The sequence below is a fragment of the Neofelis nebulosa genome, chromosome 2 (genome assembly GCF_028018385.1).
Source record: "Neofelis nebulosa isolate mNeoNeb1 chromosome 2, mNeoNeb1.pri, whole genome shotgun sequence".
Lineage (NCBI taxonomy): Eukaryota > Metazoa > Chordata > Mammalia > Carnivora > Felidae > Neofelis > Neofelis nebulosa.
In genome coordinates this window covers 179805423-179833179 of record NC_080783.1, presented here as the reverse complement: position 1 = coordinate 179833179, position 27757 = coordinate 179805423, and the positions used below count along the sequence as shown (strand labels likewise).

General features: G+C 41.7%; 1 protein-coding gene and 1 pseudogene across 1 annotated transcript; both read right to left on the bottom strand.

Annotated features, from left to right (window-relative positions):
* Positions 1–1391: 1391 nt before the first annotated feature.
* On the bottom strand, positions 1392–19150 carry LOC131504723 (cytochrome c oxidase assembly factor 7). The gene is made up of 3 exons (XM_058717366.1): positions 18965–19150; positions 15406–15546; positions 1392–2667 (listed from the first exon to the last, which is right to left on the bottom strand). Exons 1-3 carry the CDS (start codon positions 19068–19070, stop codon positions 2219–2221), a joined length of 696 nt encoding a protein of 231 aa, XP_058573349.1. The 5' UTR covers positions 19071–19150; the 3' UTR covers positions 1392–2218.
* LOC131502990 (importin subunit alpha-1-like) lies at positions 8969–10880 on the bottom strand (annotated as a pseudogene).
* Positions 19151–27757: the final 8607 nt, after the last annotated feature.

The following is a 27757-nucleotide window of genomic DNA, read 5'->3' as shown; positions in this document are numbered from 1 at the left end:
AAACTTCAAACCTTGCATTAAAAAAAATTAAATGTTTACATTTTTGTATTGTGGTAAATGCACCTAAAATTTACCATCTTAATCATTTTTAAATGTATAGTTCAGTAGTGTTAACTACTTCGCATTTTTGTGCAAGTAATCTCCAGAACTATTTCATCTTGCAAAATTCAAACTCTATAACCATTAAATAACTTCCCATTTTCCCCTTCCCCCAGCCTGTGCCAACCACCATTCTACTCTCTCTCTGAGTAGATCTAGATACCTCATGTAAATGAAATCACACAGTATGTCTTTTTGTGATGGTTATTTCATGTAGCATGTCTTTTAGGTTCATCCATGTAGCATGGGTCAGATTTTCCTTCCTTTTAAGGCTGAGTGATATTCCATTGTATGTATACACCACATTTTGTGTATCCACTCACTCACTGATAGACATCTGAGTTTGCTTCTGCTTTGTGGCAACTGTAAATGTTGCTATGAAAATAGGTGCACCCAGAAATGGAACTGTTAGATGATATGGCCATTCTATGTTTAATTTTTTGAGGAACCACTATATTGTTTTCTCCCCCCCTCCCCACCACTATATTGTTTTCTGAAGTGGCTATATCATTTTACATTCCCACCAACAATGTGTAAGGGTTCCAATTTCTCCATATCCTTGAAAATGTTTGTCTTTTTTATTATTATTATTTTTTAATGTTTATTTATTTTTGACAAAGAGAGAGAGATAGAGCATGAGTGGGTGAGGGGCAGAGAGAGAGGGAGACACAGAATCCGAAGCAGGCTCCAGGTTCTGAGCTGTCAGCACAGAGCCCATCGTAGGGCTAGAACTCACAGACCGTGGATCATGACCTGAGCCGAAGTCGGACACTCAACCGACTGAGCCACACAGGGAGCACCCCCCTTTTTTTAATAGAACAGCCGTCCTGACAAGTGTGGGATAATTATCTCATTCTGGTTTTGATTTGAATTTCCCTAATGATTAGCGATGTTGAGCATCTTTTCATATGCTTGTTGGCTTACAGAGTTTATTTTAAACCAAACAAAAACTACTTCACATTTTAAAAGAAATAAACTCACTTTTTAAAACTTATCTGCTCCTGGGAAAGTCCCTTTCCTCCATCAACTTGAGAAACTGGCAGGCCGAGCTTACAAACCTTCATCTACATTGCATGCCTTCCTTGTAGAACAGCTGCAAAACTGGAAGCTCAGAAACAGTAGGTGGTGACAGACCAGTCCTGTTATTGCAGGAAAATGACAAGCGTGCCCCCTAGTGACGGGTTAGGAAGATAATAGAAAAGGCAAAGGTTTACCTTAAAAGAAAAAGCACAACCACCACAAAGAACATCTCTACCCTACCCAGAATCTGGAGAGAAACTAGTAACACAAACTACTAATCAATCACAATAGTTTATTCACAGAGACAGTTAAAAAGATCCAGTTCTGAGGGACAAAATGTGTCACAAAACCTTTGCTTACAAATCCCTAGGTGAAGTTGCCTTGCGAATAATCTGTCCTTCAGCATGATGAGCAATGCCAAGTGAGTGGACTGGGGATGCTAATTTTCAACTGTGGATGCCTCCGCTAAAGCACAGCTTATATTTCATCCTCTTTGGCAATCCTGAAGCATAATGACCTTTAACTTTTATGCTGCACATCCCTCCCAATCTCTAAGAATTTATTGAAGATCTGACTCTAAAGGCAAAAAGGAAGCCCACACCAATGATTACATAAGTCAGAGGGTGGAAGTCGTGACTATTTAACTGTTCTTAGCTCCTTAAGCCCTCTATTATGTAAGTCAAGACTCTGATTTTCAAGCCCTCCCAACTAAAATAATAATAATGATAATAATAAGGTCTGATTCCTTCAGGCACTGTGGCTGCTGAGTCTTCCTGCTCTTTGTCTCCCCTCTCCACCCCCCGCCCAGTCTCTACTGCTCTCTAGTTTGCTGTTTTTCACAGAGCACAGACTCTGAGACATAAAATCCCATAAATGTGTGTGTCTTCACAGAACACAACAGATGAAAGAATACTGACTGAAATAAACATTTCAGGCTACAACCTAGTAGGTGACACTCTGGGGTAATGGGTCTATGTAACCAGAGCTACTGACATTAAGTCCCAAGTCTTCCTGCTCCAGCAGGTTGACCTTCAAGGGCTATGTAAGACATAGGAGGTGCCAGCCTCAAGCTGTGTGTTACTTAAAAGCATGGGCCACACTACCCAAATGTCAAAGGCTGGACATTTTTCTGCTGTTCTTTGTGCAGCTGCCGGGCCCGGTTTTTTAGCACCTCGGCCTTTGCCTCATCTTTATCTACACCATCCCCCAGCCTGTACATGCGGCTGGCATTGGCACAGGCCCAGACATGGCCCAAGTCACAGGCTTTCATTGAGTATTTACATGCCAGACCCATGTCCTTGGGAAAGCCAGGGGCACCCTGCAGGAACATGGCACTGAGATTGAAGCAGCTGGAGGCATAGCTGCCCTCACAGGCCCTTGTGTAGTAGTCTCTGGCCTTCTCCAGATCAGGCTGGCCATCTTCATTGACCTGTCCATCATGTGCCAAGAGACCAACGTTGTGACATGCCTCCACAGACTTCCTTCCAGGCTTCTCACACGCCATCAGAAAGCAGCTGGAGGCAGCTTTCAGGTCCTGGGTCAGTCCACCTGGGAGGAAGGAAAGGGAAGAAAAAAATAAACCCAACCAGGGCAGAACCTGCATGTCTCAGGCCAAAGTTAGAGACTAATTCCTGAATAAAGTTCATACATTTTGAGCTAAGGCAGCATGAAAGGAAGGTGGCCTGGTATATAGCACAAAGACCTTCCAGCCTTGGAATCTTTTGTTCAAATGATATCTTATAAGGCAGACCACCCCTAAGGGAGGTGAAAAGTGGGGACTATAAGAACTACCTCATGGGGTTATAGGGAGAACATGTGATCTTATAAGCACTTTGTTAAATGTTCATTAAATGTATATTGAATACATATTATTTGCCAACTACTGTTCTAGGTTCTGGAATAAACAGACACAGTCCCTACCCTTATAATCTAATGAAACAGATATTTAACAACCACACAACCTAATGTATGATTTTAAGTGTGACAAGCATTTGGAAGAAAAGTCCAGGATGCTATGAGAATGTATCATGGCTCTGACCTAGACCAGGTTAAGATCAAGGAAAGTCTCCCCAAAGAAGTGATATTTGAGATGTAATATAATGGGGAAAAAAAGAAGGAAAAAAAAATGGAGTAAGAATTGTTCTAAGCAGGAGGAAGAGGATACAAAGAGGAAAAAAACTCATATGTCTAGAACCCAGAAATCGCTAGGGAAAAAAGGCTGTAGAGACAGGTAAGGGTCAGATCACAGGTCTGACGCACCTTATTAAGGATCCTGTACTTTATCTTAGAAATTATGGGAAACTGCTAATGGGTGATTTTAAGCAATGGTGATGACAGGGCTCAATTTTCTCTTTAGTTTTTAGATTTTTCTTTTTAATGGAAAATTTCAAATCCCTATGTACTATCACTCATTCTCAAAAAATACAAACACTATCTTTTAACATTATTTTTTAAAGAAATCACTCCAAATCTACCACCTAAAAATAACCATCATTATCATTAAGAGAATACCATTCCAGTTAGCTTTGTAGTATATATTCAGATTACATGCTGGCTGGCTGAATGGACAGCTAGATAGATGTACTTTGAAAAACTGGATTGTATATGCTAATTTTATTTTTTAAAGTTTGTTTGTTTGTTTGTTTGTTTATTTATTTATTTATTTATTTCACATGTGTGAGAGCAGAGGAGGGGCAGAGAGAGACAGAATCCCAAGCAGGCTTCGTGTTATCAGCGCAGAACCTGATGTGGGGCTCAATCACACGAACCATGAGATCATGACCTGAGTTGAAATCAAGAGTCGGATGCTTAACCAATTGAGCCACCCAGGTGCCCCTTAACTAAATCTAAGAAGTACTAACTCACAACTATAATAGGTGAGGAGACTGGTGTCTCACATTTCCTTCCATCTTTCCTCCCCCTCCCTCTACTTTTTGTTACTTCTCTATTATTTTAATTTAGGAAGACAGCATAGCACAGTGGTTAACAGAAGCCTGGACTCTGTAGCCAGAAAACCTAGGCTCCAGTCCTGGCTCCATTTCTTGCTGGCTGTGTGACTTTAGGCAAGTTACTTAACCTCTATAAGCCTCCATTTTCCTCACCTGTAACGTAAGGAAAACAGTACCTACTTCATATGTTAGAAGCTTAAATGCGTTTTTACAAAGAGCCTGGCACATAATAAGTGTCCGGGAAACACTGTGGTGTTTCTATGCTCTAAAGGTTTATATTATTTACATTCTATTCAGTAACCTAATAAGCCCAATAGTCATTCTAAATGGATTCAACTCATCACCAGTCTTTTCATTAGAGCTTCTCCATTCCTGAATTGTTTCTTTTGATTAACTTCTTTATTGGTTATCAAATAGATTTTTCCAGAAAAACTCATAGATTCTATTTCCCCTGAGTTCTTTCAGTTCTGAGAGTGTATTTGTGCCACCTTATATTTAAATAGGATATAGGTCTTGCTTTTATACACAGCCTAACAATCTATGCCTTTTACTGGAGTGTTTACTTACACTTAATGCAATTGTTGATTATAGCTGGGTTAAAATCTATAATCTTACTTATTTCCCATTTGTCCCAAATGCTTTTTGTTTTTTCTCCTTTCTTGCATTCTTTGGAATCATGTATTTCTTTTTTTAAAGATTTTATTTCACTTTTAAGTAATCTTTACATTCAACGTGGAGCTCAAACCCATAACCCTGAGATCAAGAGTCACACTCGGGGTGCCTGGGTGGCTCAGTCGGTTAAGCGTCCGACTTCGGCTCAGGTCATGATCTCACAGTTCGTGGGTTCGAGCCCCGCATCGGGCTCTGTGCTGACAGCTCAGAGCCTGGAGCCTGTTTCAGATTCTGTGTCTCCCTCTTTCTCTGACCCTCCCCTGTTCATGCTCTCTATCTGTCTCAAAAATAAATAAATAAATAAATAAATAAATAAATAAATAAATAAATGTTAAAAAAAAAATTTTTTTTTAAATAAAGAGTCACACTCTCCACTAACCCAGCCAGCCAGGTGCCTTGAATTGTGTATTTCTTTGAATTTTTTTTAATGTTTATTCATTTTTTGAGAGAGAGAGAGAGAGAGAGAGAGAATGAGTGGGGGCAGGACAGAGAGAGAGGGAGACACAGAATATGAAGCAGGCTCCAGCCTCTGAGCTATCAACACAGTTCGATGCGGGGCTCAAACCCATGAACCATGAGATCATGACCTGAGCTGAAGTTGAATGCTTAGCCAGCTGAGCCTTGAATTGTGTATTTCTAATAATCCATGTCATTCTTATCACTGGTTTTTTAGTTATACTTCCTTCTTCAGTGACTTATCTAGTGAACATATAACATTAATTTATCACAATCTACCACAAATATTATACCACTTCACATATAATGTAAGAATCTTAAAATACATTTTTATTCATTTACCACAGTTCCATCCTTTGTATTATTGCTATTATGTCTTACTTCTACGTATACTTTTTAATTTTACTTCTATATATAAACCTCACAATACACTGCAATTATTTTTGCTTTAAACAGTCTTTTAGAGATATTAAGAATGAGGAAAAAAGTCTCATATCTGCATACATATTCTAATGTGCTTTATTCTTATGTACGGATCTTAGTTTCCATCTGTTATCATTTGCTTTCAATCCAAACAACTTTAACATTTTTTGTGATGCAGGTCTGCTAATGATTCATTCCATGAGCTTTTGTCTATCTGAAAATGAATTTATTTCATCTTCATTTTTATTTTTTTTAATGTTTATTTATTTTGAGAAAGAGTACATGTGCAAGAGTGGGGGAGGGGCAGAGACAGAGAGAGGGAGAGAGAGAATCCCAAGCAGGCTCCATGATGTCAGTGCAGAGCCGGACATGGGCTCGATCTCATGAACCATGAGATTATGACCTGAGCTGAAATCAAGAGTTGGACGCTTAACCGGCTGAGCCACCAGGTGCCCCCATCTTCATTTTTTTTTTTAATTTTTTTTCAACGTTTTTTACTTATTTTTGGGACAGAGAGAGACAGAGCATGAACGGGGGAGGGGCAGAGAGAGAGGGAGACACAGAATCGGAAACAGGCTCCAGGCTCCGAGCCATCAGCGCAGAGCCTGACGCGGGGCTCGAACTCACGGACCGCGAGATCGTGACCTGGCTGAAGTCGGACGCTTAACCAACTGTGCCACCCAGGCGCCCCCCATCTTCATTTTTAAAGACATTTTTGCTAAAGTAGAATTCATTTGGATAGTTTTTTCTTTCAGCTCTTAAAGATGTTTTGTCTTCTGGCTTATGTTGCTTCTGATGAAAAGTCAGGAGTTGTTCTCACCAGTATTCCCTTCAAAGTCTTTCTCTGATTGCCTTTTTTTTTTTTTTTTAATTTTTAAAAATTAAAAAAAAATTTTTTTTTGATAGAGTCCACATGGGGAGACAAGCAGGGGAGAGGCAGAGAGAGAGAGGGGGGCAGAGAGAGAGAGAGAGAGAGAGAGTTCCCAACATGTGGCTTGATCCCATGACCCATCATGGCCTGAGCTGAAATCAAGAGTTGGACACCCAACTGACTGAGCCACCCGGGTGACCTTCTCTGATGGCTTTTAAGATTTTCTCTTTATCTTCGTTTTTCACCAAATTGGTAATAATGTGTCTAGGTATAATTTCATTGGTTATCCTGCTTGGGTTCAGTGAATGCCATGGATCAGCAGACTGATACTTTTCATCAAATTTGGAAATTTTTCTGCTGTTATTTCTTCAAATATATACATATTTTGCCCCAATCTCTTTTCTTTCTGGGACTCTGATATACATGTGTTAGGTTGAAGAATACTGACTCCTACAGGTTGAGGCTCTTTTTTTTTTCTCATCACTTCATTTTGGGTAATATCTATAATCCTATATTCAAGTTTACCAATCTTTCAAATTGTCTATTTTGCTATTAAGCCTGTCAAGTAACTTCTCATTTCAAATATTATGTTTTTCTACTGTAGGATTTCATTTGGTTCAAGTGTTAATTTCTCTAATGTGATTTCCTATCTATTCACTCATTATGCCATATTTTATTTTAACTTCTAAAAATATTTGTTACACCTGTTTTAAATTTTTTTTTAATGTTTATTTATTTTTGAGACAGAGACAGAGCATGAACGGGGGAGGGTCAGAGAGAGAGGGAGACACAGAATCTGAAGCAGGCTCCAGGCTCTGAGCTGTCAGCACAGAGCCCGATGTGGGGCTCGAACTCATGGACCGTGAGATCATGACCTGAGCCGAAGTTGGACGCTTAACCGACTGAGCCACCCAGGTTCCCCTATTACACCTGTTTTAAAATATTTAACTGTTAATTCCAACATCTCTGTCATATCTAGGTGTTTCTGTTGACTGCTTTTTTTCTGTTTAGCAATTTCTTATTTTATGCTAAACACTGTACATGATACTTTGTTCAATCTGGATTTTGCTATATTCCTTTGAAGGTTGTTGAACTTTTGTTCTGGTAGCCAAAATCCCTATGGCACTTGTTTTTAAGTTTTGTTAGAGCAGATTATAAAACAGTCTTGCTACTAGGGCAATCTCAGTTGAATGTAGTGTTCAATGTCTCTCCACTCGGGCTGGTTGGAATTCAAACCACTCCCATTACTGTGAAACCTCTGGAACCTCTTCTCAGTTCACAGCTTCCCAGTAGCTTTTCAATGAAGGTCTCTCAGTCTCCCTCTATGCATGTGCTGCTTAACATTAGGCCAAAGACTTAAAAGTACTCCTATATGGATTTCTGGAGTACCTTCTCAATATAGCTTCTTTCTTCTCTAGCATTCTGTCCCTCAAATTCCAACTGCTTTATTCACCGGAAATTCTGACTTCTGCCTCATCAGTTCAGCAAAATTGTCATGCTCTCTTTGGCTTCCATCTCTGTGATAGTCTGGAAAGAACTTCCAGGCAGAAAAAGTAACCATGGACAGGGCTCACATTTTATGTTTCCCTTTTCTTCAGGATCACAGCACTACACTGCCTGTTTTTCATATATTTTATCCAATGTATGGTTTATATTCTTTTTTTTTCTTTTTAACTAAAGAAAAAGGTGGAATTTAATCTTCATTTACAGGATACTGCAAGATACGAAATTCCACACAGAAATAAGAAACCTATTGAGAAGAGAAGCTTCAGACAGTATACATAACTTGGAACTGTTCAAGTATAACTGTAGTGTAAAAAATGCTATAATAGCAAACCACACTTAAAAAGAATTCTTCGGGGGGGCACTTGGGTGGCTCAGTCGGTTAAGCATCCGACTTCGGCTCAGGTCTTGATCTCACAGTTCGTGGGTTCGAGCCCCGCATCAGGCTCTGTGCTGACAGCTCAGAGCCTGGAGCCTGTTTCAGATTCTGTGTCTCCCTCTCTTTGCCCCTCCCCCACTTGCGCTCTGTCTCCCTCGGTCTAAAAAATAAATAAACATTTAAAAAATTAAAAAAAAAAAAAGAACTCTTGGGGGGCACCTGGGTGGCTCAGTTGGTTAAACATGTGACTGTTGATTTCAGCTCAGGTCATGTTCTCACGATTGTGAGATCTTGCTCCATGTTGGGATCCACACTGAGCAAGGAGTCTGCTTAAGATTCTCTCTTTCTCTCTACTTCTTTTAAATTTTTTTAATGTTTATTTATTTTTGAGAGAGAGAGACAGAGTGTGAGCAGGGGAAGGGCAGAGAGAGAGAGGGAGACACAGAATCTGAAGCAGGCTCCAGGCTCCAAGCTTCCAGCACAGAGCCCGATGTGGGGCTCGAACCCACAAACTGAGAGATCATGACTTGAGCCGAAGTCGGATGCGTAACTGACTGAGCCACCTAGGCACTCGCTCTCTCTCTATTTCTGCTCCTCTCCCAAGCTTGTATTCTCTCTTTCTCGAACATAAAAATAAAGTAAAATTAAAAAATTAAAAAGAGTTTTTGGGGCACCTGGGTGGCTCAGTCAGTTCAGCAGCCAGCTCTGGAATTTGGCTCAGGTCGTGATCCCAGGGTCATGGGATTGAGCCCTGCATCAGGCTCTGCACTGAGCATGGAGCCTGCTTGGGATTCTCTTTCCCTCTCTCTCTCTCTCTTCCTCTTCCCCACTTATGTGAGAGCACTCTCTCTCTTTAAAATAAAATAAAAAGTAAAAATAAATAAAAAATAAAAAGACTTCTTAGTAGAGAAACAGTAAAACAAATGTATAGCAAACATAGTACACAACAAACAACTTTCTGCCTCAGCTGTACAATCTAAAAGTTAAAGGTTCCAGATCTGCAATCCTGAAGTGAGAATGTATAGCATTTGGAGGTAATTTCTGGCACATTTTTTCCCCCTCTTCTTCTACAGAGAAATACTTCTCAGTTGAGTGCAATGAAGCTTTGTATAAAACTCATGGTTTTGTGGAGCTTCAATTTTGTCCAAACCTCCACTTTGGTCAATCATTATGCTAAGTTTCTCAGTTTCACCTAGTTTCTTAGCAGCCTGAAAGATATTTGAAATAGTGTTCAGAATAACCCCGGCATCTTCCACAGTTAAGAGGTTCATCAGTGGTTCTATTATACCACAATGAATAAGATTTATAATCTATTCAACTGGCCCACCAGTTGAATAGTTGGTCACAGCCCATACAGCTTCCTTTTGTGTTTTAAAGTTCTCCTTAGAATGCCAGTGAGAAATGGGATTAACCCACGATTCGCAACTTGCTGTGTCTGGTGCTGGCAACCAGTTGTGATGTTTCACACTGTCCACACTGCTTCCTTCTGAGTATTAGTTTTGGGGCTCATTACCAGGCTGGGGAAGATGGCAAGTGCTCCCACTTCTATTACAACATGAGTCAGTTATCTGTCCCAGTGACAATACTTCCTATGGCTCTTAGCACAGAAGTCACAATTGACAATTTAGGAGCTCTTAGAAGCATTACAAGTTGGGGCACAACTCCCCTTTCAACAACCACTTTTATCTGCTCATTTGGACCACCAGTCTGGTAAGAGATGGTCCAGCAGGTATCTGCCAATACTTCTGGATCACCATAATGCAGGAGAAGAACTAAAATAGAAAGAAGTTGCTTAACAGCATCTACAGGAGTACAGGGTCCTTTTTGTAACAAAAATTTGGAAGCGTCCAGATAAGATTACCTAAGTAACCACATGCTACAGACTACATATCAGAAACTGCAAGAAGGGCCAACAGTGGGTCAAATGTACCATACTTGAAAACCAAATCTCAGAAAACTGAACTATCGCGTACAATGTTTCCTAGAGCTCATACAGCTTGTTCACTGATGCGAGCATGGGAAGATGTCAATGGAGAAATGAATGCTGGGACAGCACCTCTATCTACCACAGCCTTGGTCTGTTCTGATATTCTAGAAGCAATGTTAGTGAGAGCTCAAGCAGATTCAACTGAATGGGACTACAAACAATTCTGTCCAAAAAGGACACAAATTTTGGAATGAAACCAAGCCAGATGATGTTCTCTATGGGGGCTGCTTTTCCCCAGAAAGCAGTTTCTTAGCAGCTTGAGTAGCCTGGAGGTGGCTTTCCAAATTGTTGCTATTTATGCTTTTGACAATGCTATTAACAGATCAACTTACACTGCCCTGGTTGTTGTGGAGAAGTAGATTTATTAGGAAATTAGCTTACGTTTCTCCTTTTCAGCATCTAGTCTTCCTTCTTAGCTTTCCTCAGGTCCACATTAACTTCTACTTGACACCACCTCATTTTTATACTGTCTTTCCCCTTGTTCTTGAATCTGTTAAGGTGGGCAGCTGGTGAACTGCAGTGTCATTGGAAGACTGGGTTGTGACACAGAGGGAGAAAGCCACAAAGGCCGACTCAGGCTTCCACAGAAAGCACAGGCTACGGGTTGGCTGCCCTCAAAAACATCCACCACAGCTCAGCCCAAGACAGTGTCCATGGTTTATATTTTTACAAGTTCATTTTAGGGGTGCCTGGGTGGCTCAGTTGGTTAAATGTCATACGCTTGATTTTGGCTCAGGTCATGATCTCACAGTCGTGAGATGAAGCCCCACTTCGGGCTCCATGCTGAGTGTGGAGCCTGCCTGTTTGGGATTCTCTCTCTCCCTCTCTTTCTCTGCTCCTCCCCTGCTCATGCTATCATAAAATAAACTTTTTTTTTAAAGTTCATTTTAGTTCCTTATGGAAAGAGGATTAGAGACCTGCATTAATCTCCTAACTGTAATTCAAGCAGGAGAGGAAGGTACCTTGGATAAGAATGATGCAGGAGAGGGAGAGAGGGCAGATTTGAGACATATTTTGGAGATAAACTGGCTATTAGCTACTACTAGAGAGAGATCCACTTGCTAAGGTGGAAGATAATGGGCATAATAAATTGGGGTGAGAAAAAACAATTAAGAATTCCGTATCTGATTTAAGTTTAAAAAAATTTTTTTTCAATGTTTATTTTTGAGAGAAAAAGAGAGACAGAGTGCAAGCGGGGGAGAGGCAGAGAGAGAACAAGACACAGAATCTGAAGCAGGCTCCAGGCTCTGAGCTATCCACACAGAGCCTGACACAGGGCTTGAACTCACAAGCTGTGAGATCATGACCTGAGCCCAAGTCAGACCCTTAACCAACTGAGCCACCCAGGTGCCCCTGATTTGTTAAGTTTGACATGCCTATGATAATTCTAAGGAGAAAGGTCTAATAAAAAATCAGGTACATGTGGTCTGAAGCTCACAAAAGCAATCTAGATTAGAGATAAAAGATCTGTTTGCGGGGTGCCTGGGTGCTCAGTCAGTTGAGCATCAGACTCAATTTCAGCTCAGATCATGATCCCAAGGTCATGGGATTGAGCCCCACATCAGGCTCTGCACTGACTGTGGAGCCTGCTTAAGATTTGCTCTCTCTCTTCCTCTGCCCCTCTCCCCAACTCATGCTCTCTCATAAATAAATACATAAATACATAAATAAATAAATTTTTTAGATAAAAAAGATTCATTTGCAATTGTCATCAACTTATCTGAGCTTTCATGTCCTCCTCTAAAGCAATCCCACTTTTTAGAAGAGGAAATTGAAGACTCTTAAACAGAATGGAAACAAAAGTCATCTATTGTTACCACCACCTAAAGACCATCATTACTTAATTTTTGGTGTATTTCCTCCTAGCACTATGTAGTTTTTTATGTAGTTTGCTCTTTTTTTTTTTTTTTTAACTAATCTCTGTGCCCAACATGGGGCTCAAACTCACAACCCTGAGATCAAGAGTCCCACGCTCTACTGACTGAGCCAGCCAGGCGCCCCAATTTGGTCTTTTTACATTTGTCATCATGAACCTTCTTCGCGCCCCATTAGAAACCCTTCTTAATATCTGTTTTATTGGCTGCATAATATTTCCTCAAAGACATATGTGTCAGAGTTAACTTCTACTTCTTTTCATAGGACACATGGATTGTTTCACAAGAATAGTTCAAAGTTGATTTCCTATATGAAAACATTTGGCCAACGTATCCCTTGGATGTGCACACTCTAAGTGTGCAATCCAGAGTAACTTCTGCAGCACAACCAGACCTGTTCACGTTGATAAAACGTTTTACAATTTAACAAAGCAGTCACATCTATTCTCATTTGATGCTCAGAAAAATCCTATGAAGAAGGTATGAGTGGACCTTCTTACTCTAATTTTGTCAACGAAGAAATTGCTACTCAGAGAAAGAAAATGCCTTGCCAAATGCTACACTGTCTAAAAGTGGGTTCTTTGGCCTCCCACTCTTTCCCTTGCCCCAAGCTATCCTTGGTAAAAGGATTCTTAACCTGTCTGTGTCAAGAAAGGACACGGGTGATTTTTTAGCAAAAAGCAAAAGCAAAGCAAAAAGCAAAAAGCAAAAGCAAAAGCAAAAAGACTGGAAAATTCTTTGGCTCAGAACTAGGCAGGGGGAGTCAACAGTTTTGGCTTTTAAACATGGCAGGGCCCAAGGTCTGCTAAACAGCAATCCAAAATGGCTTGAGTAGCAAAGACCAGCTAACAGGATCTTCCATGACCACTTTGGTTTGAACATCCAGAGAAATTTAACAGGATTAAGTACTGATCTCTAAACACTCTGTGTTCTTTCACACCCACATACCTTCTCTTTGCCTGAGATAACTCTTATTACCACCTCCACCAAACAAACCACACTCTGTCCTTCAAGGACCAGTTTGAATGCTGCCTCTTCTGCGACAGCACCCCGTGTCAACACTGAACACACACTCCCAGCACTGACCCTCTATGGTATTTTACATATCTCTCTGAAGATGCTTCTCAAGCTCTCCCAGGTGTAACAGGTATTAGAGTCCTTCTTCCCTCCCTCTACTGGTCCATACTTAATTCATTCTCTCACTAAAGACAGTAAAAGTGTGCTCAATAAAGTAACATCTAAAAGAAAAAAAATGTCAATATACAATCATTAATCACATCAATTTGTCTAATAAGAGAACAATTTCAGGGCCTCTTTTGTTTCCTCTAATTCAATAAGAAAGTCAAAGTCCTTGTGAAAAATATAGTAAAAAACGGTAAAAAGATTACTTAACATTAAAGGGGGTGGAGGAAAATGCCTGGCTGGCTCAGTTGGTAGAGCATGTAACCCTTAATCTCAGGGTTTTGAGTTTGAGCCTCATGTTGGGTGCGGAGATTACTTAAATTGGGTGAACGTCCAACCTCAGCTCAGGTCATGATCTTGCAGTTCGTGAGTTTGAGCCCCACATCAAGCTTGCTGCTGTCAGTCTGTCAGCACAGAACCCCCTTCGGATCCTCTGTCTCCCTCTCTCTGTTCCTCCCCCATTTGCACTCTCTCAAAAATAAATAAACATTAAAAAAAGAAACATTATTTTTTAATGGGCTAATTAACATTCCATCCAATGGAGGTAACATTATTTATTTAACTAAGCTGCTACTGTTGGCACACAGGTTTTAGGGTTTTTTTTTTAATCATTATTTTAATGAAATTGTGTATTACCTGTAAACTGTAAGTTAATGAAAATAAAATTTTGCCAGATAAATAATACTAGGATATCTTTTCACATAACTTTTACTTGCATTTCCAGTTATTTCCTTAGGAAGGACACTAGGAGAATTATTAGGTCAAAAAAATGCCTCTCTGCTCCATCAAGGGAAGCTGATATTTCTGCTGATGCTAAACTTTCTTCAAAATAGTGACTACCACAGGCCCCACATCCCATGTGAAAGCAGAAATAGTTCACACAACTCCAGAGAATTAAAAAGACACCCTCTTCGTCAAACTTTCACTGAATATCTTTCTAACCAGGCTTGGCTGGGCCCTGGGAGCAAGAGATCAATGAATCATACAATCCTCAAAAAAACAGTTGCCTGTCAAAGGTCATATTCTCTATTTGTGGTGTTTTTAAAATATGCCCATAAATTCTTTGCTATTCTTTCCTTCAAAAGCCTGGATGTTAGTTCTCTCCTATTAGTGTGGACTGGACTGATTCATTTCTAACAGAATGTGATAGAAATGAAAAACATGTGACCTCCAAGGGTAGGTCATGAAAGACACCGTGGATTCCATCCCACTCTCTTTTGGATCACTCACTATGGAGGAAAGCAAGATGCCATGTCAAAATGACACCTAAGCAGCCCACAGACAGATCCCTGTCACAAAGAATGGAGGTCTCCTGATAAGAGCTAGAAAGGAACAGAAGGCTTTCCTAACAGCCATGTGAGTGAGCCATCTTAGAACTGAAAACTCTAGCTCCAGTCAAGCTTTCAAATGACTCTAGCCCCAGCTCCCTGGCTAATGTCTTAACTGCAACCTCATTAGAGATCCTGAGGCATATGGCTAAGCAGATCCCAAATTCCTGACCTATAGAAACCATGTGAAATAATAACTTTGTTGGAATAATTTCTTATTTAGCAATAGACAATTTAAACACTACTCACTACTATAGCGATAACTGCAATTAGGGAATTAGGAGAAAAGACAGATGGCAGAGAATTAATAATTGGTCCCTCCTCTGTGGCAGGCACATGCTGATGTCTTTACCTGCATTATCTTATTATACTTAATATTACTTAATAGCAAGTACTATTTTTTCTCCATTTTACAGGTGATATAACTGAGGCAGAGTTAGAGTGAATGGGTCAAGGTCACACTTCTTGCTAATAATATTCCCTAAGGTCTGCCTAACCTGAAAGGCTATGTTCTTCCCCCTTGAACTCTCTCCAAATCTTCCCACAATGTGCTTGCCCACAGCCTGGCTGGTGAGGACCCTGAGGTCCTGAGCATGAGGCTCAGGATGTCATGCCAGTACTACCATCAATGACAATGACCAAAGAAAGCAGGCACCGCCTTACCTTTTCCGGTCACATAATAAGCCCCCAGTTTATAGCAGCTATCACTGTGTTTGTTCTCTTCACAGTTGAACTTCAATACCTTGGCAGCCTCCTCAAAATTCTTCTGGATCCCTTCCAAATAGTCCACCAACCGATAGCATCCTGTGAGGAGAAGGCAAGAGCTGTTCTTCATGTCAGGGGTTGCTGCTCAGCAGTGGGGAGGGCTGAGGTGTGGCAGGCCAGAATGTGTCTTTTATTGAGGACCAGCTTCTTTCTGTCCTCCTGAGGTGTAGCAAGGTGACCTCACCACAAAGAATGCAGGTGGTGCTCTGCCATCCTACAATTGGCATTGTCTGTCCTTAGCCAAGGCTGAGCAATGTACAGTCTGGGGAGACAGTGGCCACTATTCTGGCTCCACCAGTCACCAGCCATTCTGGTGGAGCCCTCCTGCTCCCTGTTAGCCAGGGCCAAAGATCCACTGCCTTTCATGACTGAAACTTTGCTACCTTTGGAACTTCCCGGGAAGTTCAGCAATAAAACACCGAAAACCAAAAGGGTCCGTGGGCTAGTCTTTGTAGTAGCAAGAAAGTGGTTTTTCCCTGACTATATTCCTCAGCCAGGCTGAGAATGAGAAGCCCAAAGACTGAGTAGAAATGGTAGCTACTAAAGAAGTTGGAAACAGACTCTCCCTTTTTAGCAGTCTCTAATCCCAGTGAGTATCTTCTTAACATCTCTCCCCCGTCCCTTCTTCATTCCAAATGACACTCATGTCATTAATTTTCCTTCAACAAATATTTGAGCTTCTATGTGCGACCATGTACCACACACTGTTATAGATGGTGGGAATACAGTCACTTCCCCTCCTAAAAATTACATTCTAGAGGAGGGAAAAAAATAAGTAGATAGGTGAGCAAGATGCATTTATATTTTTTAAGACACATTTAAACAGTAACAAATGTTATGTGATTGAAATAAAACAGGGTAAGATAGTTTGTTGTGCAAACTGCCGGAATAGTTACAAGACTGGGCAATCAGGGAGGACCTAGTAAGGACTTTAATGTCTGAGCTGAAATGTGAATAACAAGAATGAACTAATGATTTAAAGACAATAAAACAGGAAGGGGGCAGAAAGTCCCAGGCACAAGAAACAATAAATTAAAAGACCCCAAAGAGGGAATAAGCTTGGTACAAATAAGGTATTATGTGGCTGGATCGAGGAGAAAAGGGGTAGGAAATGAAGAAAGACAGGGACGAGATAACAGGGCATTGTGGAACACAGGAAGGAGTTACGATTTTATTCCAGGTCAATGGCAAATCACTGGAGGGTTTTAAGAAGGGTAGTGATAGAGGCCCCTGGGTGGCTCAAGTCGGTTGAATGTCCAACTTCGGCTCAGGTCACGATCTCACAGTTCATGGGTTCGAGCCCCACGTCAGGCTCTGTACTGACAGCTCACAGCCTGGAGCCTGCTATGGATTCTGTCTCCCTCACTCTCTGCCCCTCCCCTACTTGCGCACGTGCACACTCTCTCTCTCAAAAATAAATGGATATTAAAAAAAAATTAAGAAGAGTAGTGATATGATTCAATTTGCATTTTTAAAAGGTTATTCCAGGGGGCACCTGGGTGGCTCGGTCAGTTAAGCATCCAACTTTAGCTTGGGTCATGACCTCATGGTTCGTGAGTTCAAGCCCAGCATCAGACGTGGCGCTGACAGCTGGGAGCCTTGGGCCCTGTTTCGATTCTGTGTCTCCCTCTCTCTCTGCCCCTCCCCCTGCTCATGCTCTGTCTCTCTCTCAAAAATAAGTAAACATAAATAAATAAATAAATGTATGTCATCCCAGTATATGTTTGTACATGCCCAGATGAATATAGAAGAACAAGATGCATGAGGGGGTATACTCCAGTAATGGTGAAAACCAACATGTTGTTTTGTTATTTAAAAATCTAATAAGACAGCATTTACTAGAACAAAATGAAATTTTTACTATCAGTTTGAAGGTAGATAACAGATTTTAAGGGAATGAGCATGCAAACAGAGAGGTTGGAAGGCTATTTTAGTTATCCTGGTAAGAGATCATGATGACTTCAAAAGACAGTAGGTATAGTCACTATTGCCTCCTCTCAGGCTCTACTTCTAAAGTGCTGCAGCCAGTCCTTGTATGCCCACCCTTCCCCATTCCAATGCTTAGTATACTCTCCAGAGTACATTACCATGAACTCTCTCCTCAAAAACATGTACGGCTCTTCATTGCCTAAAAGAATAGTCTAAATGCCTTACCCTGGCATTCAAGGCCTGACACACCTCACTCTTCAATCTTATTTAACTACACTACAGTCTCACTTCAACCTTCCAGAAGACAGCATTCTCTTCTCCCACCCTCTCCTCCATTATCAACAGTTGCCTGCTCCTCCTGACCTCCCCCCAGAAGTCTTTCCCACCAATCCTGCTCCTCAGTGACTCCAACTCCTCTTAGGACACAGGTGAGCCCTCCAAGAACCACCCTGGGTTCTTATTAAGCCATCATACTGCAGAACAACTCTGGTTAGTTGGTTAGCTTCAAGAAATGGCGATATCATATTCTGGAAACCAGACTGCAAGCTATTAGAAGGTAAGACTAGTGGGGTGCCTGGATGGCTCAGTCGGTTAAGCATCCAACTTCAGCTCAGGTCATGATCTTGCGGTTTATCAGTTTGAGCTCCACGTTGGGCTCTGTGCTGACAGCTCAGAGCCTGGAGCCTGCTTCAGATTCTGTGTCTCCCTCTCTCTCTGCCCCTTCCCTGCTTGTACTCTGTCTCTCTCTCTCTCTCAAAAATAAACATGAAAAAATATTAAAAAAAAAAAAAAAAAAAAAAAAGAAGGTAAGACTAGTGTCATTTTTTTCCCCCTTTATAAACCACTCACCTGGTGGGTGAGCCCACACCAGGCTGCTCTCTGGGTGACCTCTTTTGGACACCAATATCCACCCACACACTCAAGTCAACTCAATGTTCCCAGAACACAAGGGGCACATTCATGCCTCAGGGCCTTTTCTTCACTAGATGTTACCTCTCCCTAGCATTGATCTCACAGACCTTCAAGGCTTAGTTCAAATATAACTTTCTCAATGACTACCTTTGACCCTTAATTCAAAATTGCCCTCCTCAACTCCCTATACGTCAGCCCTTTTTCCCATTGCACTAATGACTAGATTCTACCACACGATTTCATGTATTTCCTTACGTTTATTGTCCAATTCCCTCCACTAGAATGTAAGCTCCAGAAGGACAGGTAATTTTATCTGTTCATTGATGTATCCCCATCGCTCTACCCCCAGCACCCAAGCACTTCTCTTCGTACCCGCCCCGGCCTCCAGGCTCTGTCCCTCCTAGTATGCCGCCGCTGCGATCCCCGCAGGTCCTTGAGAAACCCAACCCGTTCCTCCCCAACACACACAACGTCGTTATCGTCCCATCGCGTCCCAACGAGTCCCCGGCCGGAGACCCCTTCCAGACCTCTTCCAGAGGTTGCTAGTGACCCGTCTAGCCCCCTCCCCTCCCCCATGCGTTCCCACGTGTCCCCAGGCTGCGCCGGAGGCGCTCACCGTTCGGGTCCTTCTCGCGGTAGCACTGGTAGTTGCACTCCACCTCCATGTTTTCCAGAAAGGACTTCACCTGCTCCTCGTCCTGGAAGTCCACCACGCCCGCCATGGCCCCTGCTCACTCAGCCGACTTTAACCGGCCGCTCCTCCCCTGGTGGTTCTGCACACCCGCCCCGCGGTCACGTGAGCCAGCGGAGGGGCGGGGCCTGGGGGCGGGCAGCGGAGGTCTGCGCTCACCCGTATCCCGGAAGGGGGGGCGCAGTGAACCTAAATCCTTGAGCTATTGAGGCCTCGAGCTGTTTGGCTGACACGTCTCTTGCTATGTTCACTCCTTTCCTAAAACTGGTGACGATCTTTGTGCAACACTTTTTTCTGAGCCGGCTTTGTGCCCTGATGATTTTCTGCCTGCAGTTATTTATTTCTTCATTCATTCATTCGTTTGTTCGAGGATCTCCAAGTGCCTACTGTGTGCCTCACCCAGGGCTTGGTTCCAGTAATACAACAGCTAGGAAGTATGGTCCCTGCCTTTAAAGAGCTTCCAGGGCGCCTGGGTGGCGCAGTCGGTTAAGCGTCCGACTTCAGCCAGGTCACGATCTCGCGGTCCGTGAGTTCGAGCCCCGCGTCAGGCTCTGGGCTGATGGCTCGGAGCCTGGAGCCTGCTTCCGATTCTGTGTCTCCCTCTCTCTCTGCCCCTCCCCCGTTCATGCTCTGTCTCTCTCTGTCCAAAAATAAATAAAAAAACGTTGAAAAAAAAAAAGTTTTTAAAAAAAAATAAAGAGCTTCCAGTTTAGGGGCGCCTGGGTGGCGCAGTCGGTTAAGCGTCCGACTTCAGCCAGGTCACGATCTCACGGTCCGTGAGTTCGAGCCCCGCGTCGGGCTCTGGGCTGACGGCTCGGAGCCTGGAGCCTGTTTCCGATTCTGTGTCTCCCTCTCTTTCTGCCCCTCCCCCGTTCATGCTCTGTCTCTCTCTGTCCCAAAAATAAATAAAAAACGTTGAAAAAAAAATTAAAAAAAAAAAAAAAAAAAAAAAAAAAGAGCTTCCAGTTTAGTGGGAAGACATTTGTTGATTCTGTTCAGCAAGCATTTTGAGCATCTACTGTGTGTTAGGTATAGCTGCACAAACCAATATTCATAAGTCTGTGCCATGACGTCTGGTTCATCTGTATGTTCCTCCCAGACCTATCCCCCACCTTCCACCCTCAACCTGAATGACCTAAGAAATGAATGGCAATGGGAGATGATTACTGGAACACAGTGGCTACAGAGGTTGTAGTAATAATTCTGTTATAATAGCTACTGTTTAAACAGTGTTGAACTTTGTTCCAGATTCTATTCTAAGAGATTTTATACATGTTTTCATTTAGTTCTCACTATGACCCTCATTGTGACACTATGGGGTAGGTATTATTATCCCCATTCTGCATATGAGGAAACCGAGCTCCAGAGAAATAACTTGTCCAAGATCATACAAGAAGTGAGAGAATCGTGGCATGATAAATACTTTTTTAAATAAAAGTGCATGTGGTACAAGAGGAACATATGAAGGAGATGGGGCAGAGGAGAGAAACTTCACCTGGCTTTTGCTTTGTTCTCTTGCACAGAATCATCAGTTCCATAAAGCCTAGACTGCAAGCTCTCCAAAGACAGTCAGATCCAGTTCATCTTTAAGTCCCAGACAGCCCTATTCTAGAGTCCTCAGTGGTACTCAATCCTTGGTTTCTCATCACCTACAGGAATGCTTCCCCAATGACTCCTCTATTAACCTATCCCGAAAGACATCAGAGAGTGGACTACTTCCAACCACTCCCTTATCGGGGAGCAGCTTCCTATAACTGGGAAATGTTTCTGAAGTCCCAATTTTATTTTAGTTTAGTTCTTTAAAAAATTTTAAATGTTTATTTTTGAGAGAGAGAGAGAGCACAAGTGGGGGGGCGGGGAGAGGGCAGAGAGAGAGGGAGATACAGAATCCAAAGCAGGTTCCAGGCTCTGAGCTGTCAGCACACAGCCCAACAGGGAATCATGACCTGAGCCAGAAGTCAGACGCTTAACTGACTGAGCTACTCAGGCACCCCCAACCCCAACTTATTTTTAAAATTCTTATGATTTCACATTAAGTTCCATAATAATATATCTTTTATAGGAAAATACAAGATTGTCTTTTCCCGAGCCCTTCAGTAAAATTGACATTCCAAGTGATATGCCACATTTTTGTGTGGTTTCTCATATGCCTGATCACCTTGGGAGACCCCTCAGTACACATACACCTAGAAGGGAAACCCTAACCTTTGATTTTGAGCCCACCTGCCTTAGCCTGGCCTTTAAGGCCCTGGTACAATCTGATTCTAGCTTCATATCATGCCTCTCTTTCCTCATACCCCACTCAACCTTCTGATCTCTGAATAGGTCCCAGGTTTGTGTCCCTGTTTACTGCTGCTCTTAAGGCCTTAACCCCCCTTCTCTGCCCAAATCAGAGAAGAGAAGTCTTCCCTGTAGTCTTCCCAGGTGCAACAGCCACTTGTCCCCCAAAGTAAATTTAAATGCGCCCATTCCAGTGTTCCACACCACTTTTTATTCTCGTATAATATAGTGGGAAAAGACTAACTTTGGAGGACAGATTTTTTTTTTTTTTTGAGGACAGATCTTAGTCAGAATCTGTGTCCCATATTTACTAAGTAGTTACCTTCAACCCATCACATTTATGAGTTTGATTCCTCTTCTGTAAATTAAAATCCTTTGTGGCTGTCGGTAGGACTAAAAGTTCATGTATGCAGAATGCTTAGCAGAGTGCCTGGCTCAGTCGTTCCTGTTCCAGAAACATTTCTTGTTATGCCCATAATGGCATGAAAGTCCGTGTCCCCCATGACACTGTGAGCTTTTTGTCCCTTGTGCCAGTCATAGGGTCAAGAACAAAGAAAGGCTTGGTGAAGATGATGTAGATAGCTAAGGTCAGGAACAGGCCACAAATGATACTTTTCCCTTAATCATTTGCTGAACTACATTAAAAAGAGCCCACCTGGGCAGTAGAGGGTGATAGAGAGTTGGGGAAAAGATGGAAGACAGGCTGGGCCAAGTATGAAGTTACACCTTTAAAAGGAAATTTAGTGTCATCAAAAAGGTAGCCAGTTTCCTTTTTAGTCTTTTCCTTATCTCTGTAGATTTATTCCTCCTTATTCTTATAAATGTTCACATTTACTTTTTAAACTTATGTAATTATTCAAGTAATACATGAATATATGCTTCTTGTAAATTAATCTCATGTTTTTTACCTAACATCCCTTTTTGTTAAGCAGGATACAGCTTGTAGACACCGTTTAGAGTGTTGCTGAAGCTGAAGGTCAGAGAAGTTAAGCGATTTACTCTAAAACACATAGTGAGACGATGAAGGAGAAACCAGTCTTCTTAGAATCCTAGAGTTCACAATAACCATCCCAAATCCTGGAGGGAAGAATTGAAGAATATTATAGCACTCAACTCCTGACTCTAGACTTAGATTCAACTAATATTAATTGATCACTAATTATGAGTTTAGTACTTCAGATCCATTATCTCATTTATTCTTCATTCACTCAACAAACATTCCCTGGATGCTTGCAAATGGCTAGGGCTTAAGGGATGCAAAATTGAAAAATGCAAGCTTTCAACAAGAGCATGCAACTCTTGAAAGAGGAAAAGCACTGGTCAATAAACATACGATGAGATGCTCCTCCAAATGATCAAAGGAAGGCAAACTAAGAACATTATGATACCATTTTCATCTCTCAGATCAACAAAGGTTGGCATCTTGTGTTTGTTAGAATGCTGAGAAATGGGCATTCCCATACACTATTGGTGGGAATGTAAATTGATGTCTTCTCTTTGGAGAGCAATTCAGTAACATTTATTAACATTTAAATGTGCTTATATATGTTTTAGGGGTGGGAGAAAAAATTGCAAACCACCTGTCCCATAATGGACTCGGATCCTAAACATGCAGAGAATTCGTACAACTCAACAATAAGAAGACATTTTATTTTATTTTATTTTATTTTATTTTATTTTATTTTATTTAAAAATTTTTAAGTTTATTTATTTTGAGAGAGACAGAGTGAGTGGGGGAGGAGTAGAGAGGGAGACAGAGAAGCTCAAGCAGACTCTGTGCTGCCAGTGCAGAGGCCGATGCAGGGCTTGAACTCACAAAACCATGAGATCACGACCTGAGCTGAAACCAAGACCACCCATGTGCCCCAGAAAACATTTATAGACAAAATATTTGAGTAGATGTTTCACCAAAGACATATGGAGAGGCAACAAGCACACGAAAAAGACATCCAACAAAGGGGCGTCTGGGTAGCTCAGTTACTTGGGTGTCTGACTCTTGATTTCAGCTCAGTTCATGATCCTGGGGTTGTGGGATTGAGCCCTGCATCATGTTCCATGCTGGGCATGGAGACTGCTTGAGATTCTCTCTCTCTCTCCCTCTGCCCCTCTCCCCAGCTCATGCACATGCTGTGTCTGTCTTAAAAGAAAAAGAAGGGAAAAAAAAAGAAAGAAAGACACCCAGCATGGAGAAGTGCAAAAAAAAAAAAAAAAATCTGCACTGAGATATCACTACACAACTACTAGAATGGCTATAATCAACAAGACAAACAATACCAAGTATTGATGAGAATATAAAAAAACTAGAACTCTTATGTACATTTCTGATTGGAATGCAATATGCGGTAGCCAGTTTATATTTAAAAATTTTTTTTTACATTTTCTAAAGTTTATTTATTTTGAGAGAAAGAGAGCATGCATGTGTGAGCAGGGAGAGGCAGAGAGAGAAGGAGAGAGAAAATCCCAAGCAGGCTCCACGCTGACATGGAGCTCGATCCCATGAACCATGAGATCATGACCTGAGCTGATATCAAGAGTCAGATGCTAAACTGACTGAAGCACCCAGGTGCTCCACCACTTCACATTTTTCATGTTTTTGTTTGCTTGCTTAAATTTTATTTTATTGTGGTAAGAACACTTAATATGAGATCTACGCTCTTAATAAATTTTTAATTGCACAATATATTATTGTTGGCTGTAGGTTCAGTGTATAGTATTGTACAACAGATTTCTAGAGCTTATTCATCTTTCTTAACTGAAACTGTATGCCCTTGATTAGTAATTCCCCATTTCCCCAGCTGCTGGCAACCACCATTCCACAATCTGAGTCTAAGAATTTGACTGCTTTAGATCCCTCATATAAGTGAATTATGCAGTATTTGTCTTTCTGTGACTGGCTCATTTCACTTAGCATAATGTCCTCAAGTTTTATCCATGTTGTAGTATATTGCAGAATTTCCTTCTTTTTAATTTTTTTTTAATGTTTGTTTATTTTTGAGAGAGAGACAGAAGATGAGCTGGGGAAAGGGCAGAGAGAGAGCAAGAATCCCAAGCAGGCTCCAGGCTCTGAGTGGTCAGCACAGAGCCTGATGCAGAATTTGAACCCACCAACCATGGGATAATGACCTGAGCTGAAGTCAGACTCGTAACCAACTGAGCCACCCAGGCACCCCTCCTTCTTTTTAAAGGCTGAATAGTATTTCATTGTATGTATTGTCTACATTTTGTTTATCTGTCTGCCTGTCAAAGACATTTAGGTTGTTTCCACATCTTGGTTACTGTGAATAGTGCTGCAATGAACATGGGTATGCTAATATCTCTTCAAGATGTTGATTTCAATTCTTTTGGATAAATAGCCAGAAGTGAGATTGCTGGGTCATAGTATAATTTCATTTTTAATTTTTTGAAGAACCTCCATATTCTTTTCCATAGTGGCTGCCCCATCTTGCTTTCCTACCAACAGAGTGCAAGTGTTCCAATTTCTTTTTTTTTTTAAGTTTTTATTTAAATTCCAGTTAGTTAACTCACAGTGTAATAATAGTTTCAGTTGTACAATTTAGTGATTCAACACTTCCTTACAACACCAGGTGCTCATCACAACAAGCATCCTCCTTAATCCCCATCATCTATTTAGCCCATCCTCCCTCCCCCCTCCCATTTGGTAATGATCATTTTCTTCTCTATGGTTAAGAGTCTGTTTCTTGGTTTGCCTATCTCTCTCTCTCTCTTTGGCTTCCATTTTCTCCCTATCCTTGACAATACTTCTCCTTCTTCTTCTTCTTCTTCTTCTTCTTCTTCTTCTTCTTCTTCTTCTTCTTCTTCTTCTTCTTCTTCTTTTTCTTTTATTTTTTTGCATGTAAGCTTCATACCCAGTGTGGAGCCCAATGTGGGGCTTGAACTCATGCCCCTGAGATCAAGACCTGAGCTGAGATCAAGAGTTGGATGCTTAACTGACTGAACCACCCAGGCACCCCTCAACAAAACTTCTTGTCTTGTTTTGTTTAAAAAAATTTTTTTTCATGTTTATTTTTTATTTTAGAGAGAGAGAGAGAGAGAGAGAGAGAGAGAGAGAGAGAGACAGCGTGTGAACAGGGGAGGGGCAGAGAGAGAGAAGGGGACACAGAATCCAAGAGCCTGTTCTGAGCGGTCAGCACAGAGCCCAACGCAGGGCTCAAACTCACAAACCATAAGATCATGACCTAAGCCGAAGTTAGACACTCAACCACCTGAGCCACCCAGGTACCCGTTAAGCATTTTTTTTTTTTTTTTTTGAGAGAGAGAGGAAGAGGGCACAAGTGACTGAGAGGCAGAAAGAGAGAGAGGGATAGAGAGAGAGAGAGAGAAAAGTGGAGATCACTTGGGGCTCGTGTTTTTACCTGAAGTGGGCCTGAGCTCACCCAATGTGGAACTCGAACTCAAGAACCATGAGATTATGACCTGTGCTGAAGTCAGATGCTTAACAACCAAGCCACCCAAGCACCCCTCTTGTTGTCGTGGTTTTTTTACATTTTTTTTTTGATGTTTATTTATTTTTGAGAGAGAGAGAGAGAGAGAGAGAGAGAGAGAGAGAAAGCACACATGCACAAGTGTGTGTGCGCACAAGTGTGTACGCGCACATGCACACAAATGGGGGAGGGGCAGAGAGAGAGAGGGAGACCCAGAATCCGAAGCAGGTTCTAGGTTCCTCTGAGCTGTCAGCACAGAGCCCAACGTGGGGCTCAAGTTCACTAACAGTGAGATCATAACCTGAGCCAAAGTCAGACGCTCAACCAACTGAGCCACACAGGCCCCCCCCTCCCTTATTTTTTTGATAATAGCCATCCTGGCCAGAATAAGGCAATATTCATTATGGTTCTGATTTACATTTTCCTGATGTTTAGTGTCTTTGAGCATCTTTTCATATACCTATCAACCACTTGTACAGCTTTGGAGAAATGTCCTCTTGAATCCCTACCTCATTTTTAAATCAGGCTATCAGTTTTCTGCTGTTGAGTTGTAGGAGTTTCCCATATATCCTGGTGATTAACCCCTTATCGAATATCTGGTTTGCAAACATTCCCTCCCACAAACTTTTCATTCTGCTGATTATTTTCTTTACAGTGCACTTTTTAAAAATATTATTTATTTTTAGTAATCTCTATGCCCAGCATGGGGGTGGAACTCATGACTCCAAAACCAAGAGTTGCATGCTCTATTGACTGAGTCAGCCAAGCACCCCAGTGCAGACAGTTTTTAGTTTGATATAATCCCACATGTTTATTTTTGTTTTTGTTGCCTGTGCTTCTGGTGTCATTAAAATTTATGTTTTGACCTAGAAATTCAACTTCCAAGAATGTATCCTACAGAAACTCTTACATAAAAATAAATATTTGCTGCACTTTTTGTTGTCGTTGCTGGGGCTGTTGTTACAATAGAAATAAATATCGAAGAATAGGGGATTTGAATTCAATGTAGACATTAACAATAAGTAAGTCTATTCATGCCAACATTGAAAGATGTTCAAATGCATTAAGTGAAAAACAGGGGCACCTGGGTGGCTCTGTTGGTTGAGTGTCTGACTTCAGCTCAGGTCATGATCTCACAGTTCATGGGTTCAAGCCCTGCATCAGGCTTTGTGCTGACAGCTCAGAGCCCTGCTTTGGATTCTGTGTCTCCCTCTCTCTCTGCCCTTCCTATGCTCATGTTCTCTCTCTCTCTCTCTCAAAAATAGATAAAACATTTTTAAAAAGTGAAAAACAGGGGCGCCTGGGTGGCGCAGTCGGTTAAGCGTCCGACTTCAGCCAGGTCACGATCTCGCGGTCCGTGAGTTCGAGCCCCGCGTCGGGCTCTGGGCTGATGGCTCGGAGCCTGGAGCCTGTTTCCGATTCTGTGTCTCCCTCTCTCTCTGCCCCTCCCCCGTTCATGCTCTGTCTCTCTGTCCCAAAAATAAAAAAAAAAAAAAAAAAAAAAAAAGTTGAAAAAAAAAAGTGAAAAACAAAAAATTCTATGGTACAACAATTTTTTTTTAATGTTTATTATTTTTGAGAGAGAGAGAGAGAGCAAGCAGGGGAAGGGCAGAGAGAGAGACACACACAGAATCTGAAGCAGGCTCCAGGCTCCGAGCTTCCAGCACAGAGCCTGATGTGGGGCTCAAACTCACAGATGGCAAGATCATGACCCAAGCTGAAGCCGACCACCCAACCGACTGAGCCGCCCAGGCGCCCCTATAGCATAACAATTTTTTATTTAAAAAATAACCTTTTGGGGGGTGCCTGGGTTGTTCAGTTGGTTAAGAAACCAACTTGATTTTGGCTCAGGTCATCATCCCAGGATTCTGCACTGAGTGTGAAGCCTGAGATTGAGATTCGCTGTCTCTCTTTCTCTAAAAAAAAAAAAAAAAAAAAAAAATCTAAGGGCACCTGGGTGGCTCAGTCTGTTAAGCGCTGACTTAGGCTCAGGTCA

Excerpts from the sequence above, each read along its gene's own strand:
- LOC131504723 (XM_058717366.1), bottom strand. The coding sequence starts at position 19,070 with ATGGCGGGCGTGGTGGACTTCCAGGACGAGGAGCAGGTGAAGTCCTTT. Across the intron at positions 15,547-18,964 it reads CCGCGAGAAGGACCCGAACG|GATGCTATCGGTTGGTGGAC; the intron begins GTGAGCGCCTCC and ends TTCTCCTCACAG. Across the intron at positions 2,668-15,405 it reads TTATTATGTGACCGGAAAAG|GTGGACTGACCCAGGACCTG; the intron begins GTAAGGCGGTGC and ends CCTTCCTCCCAG.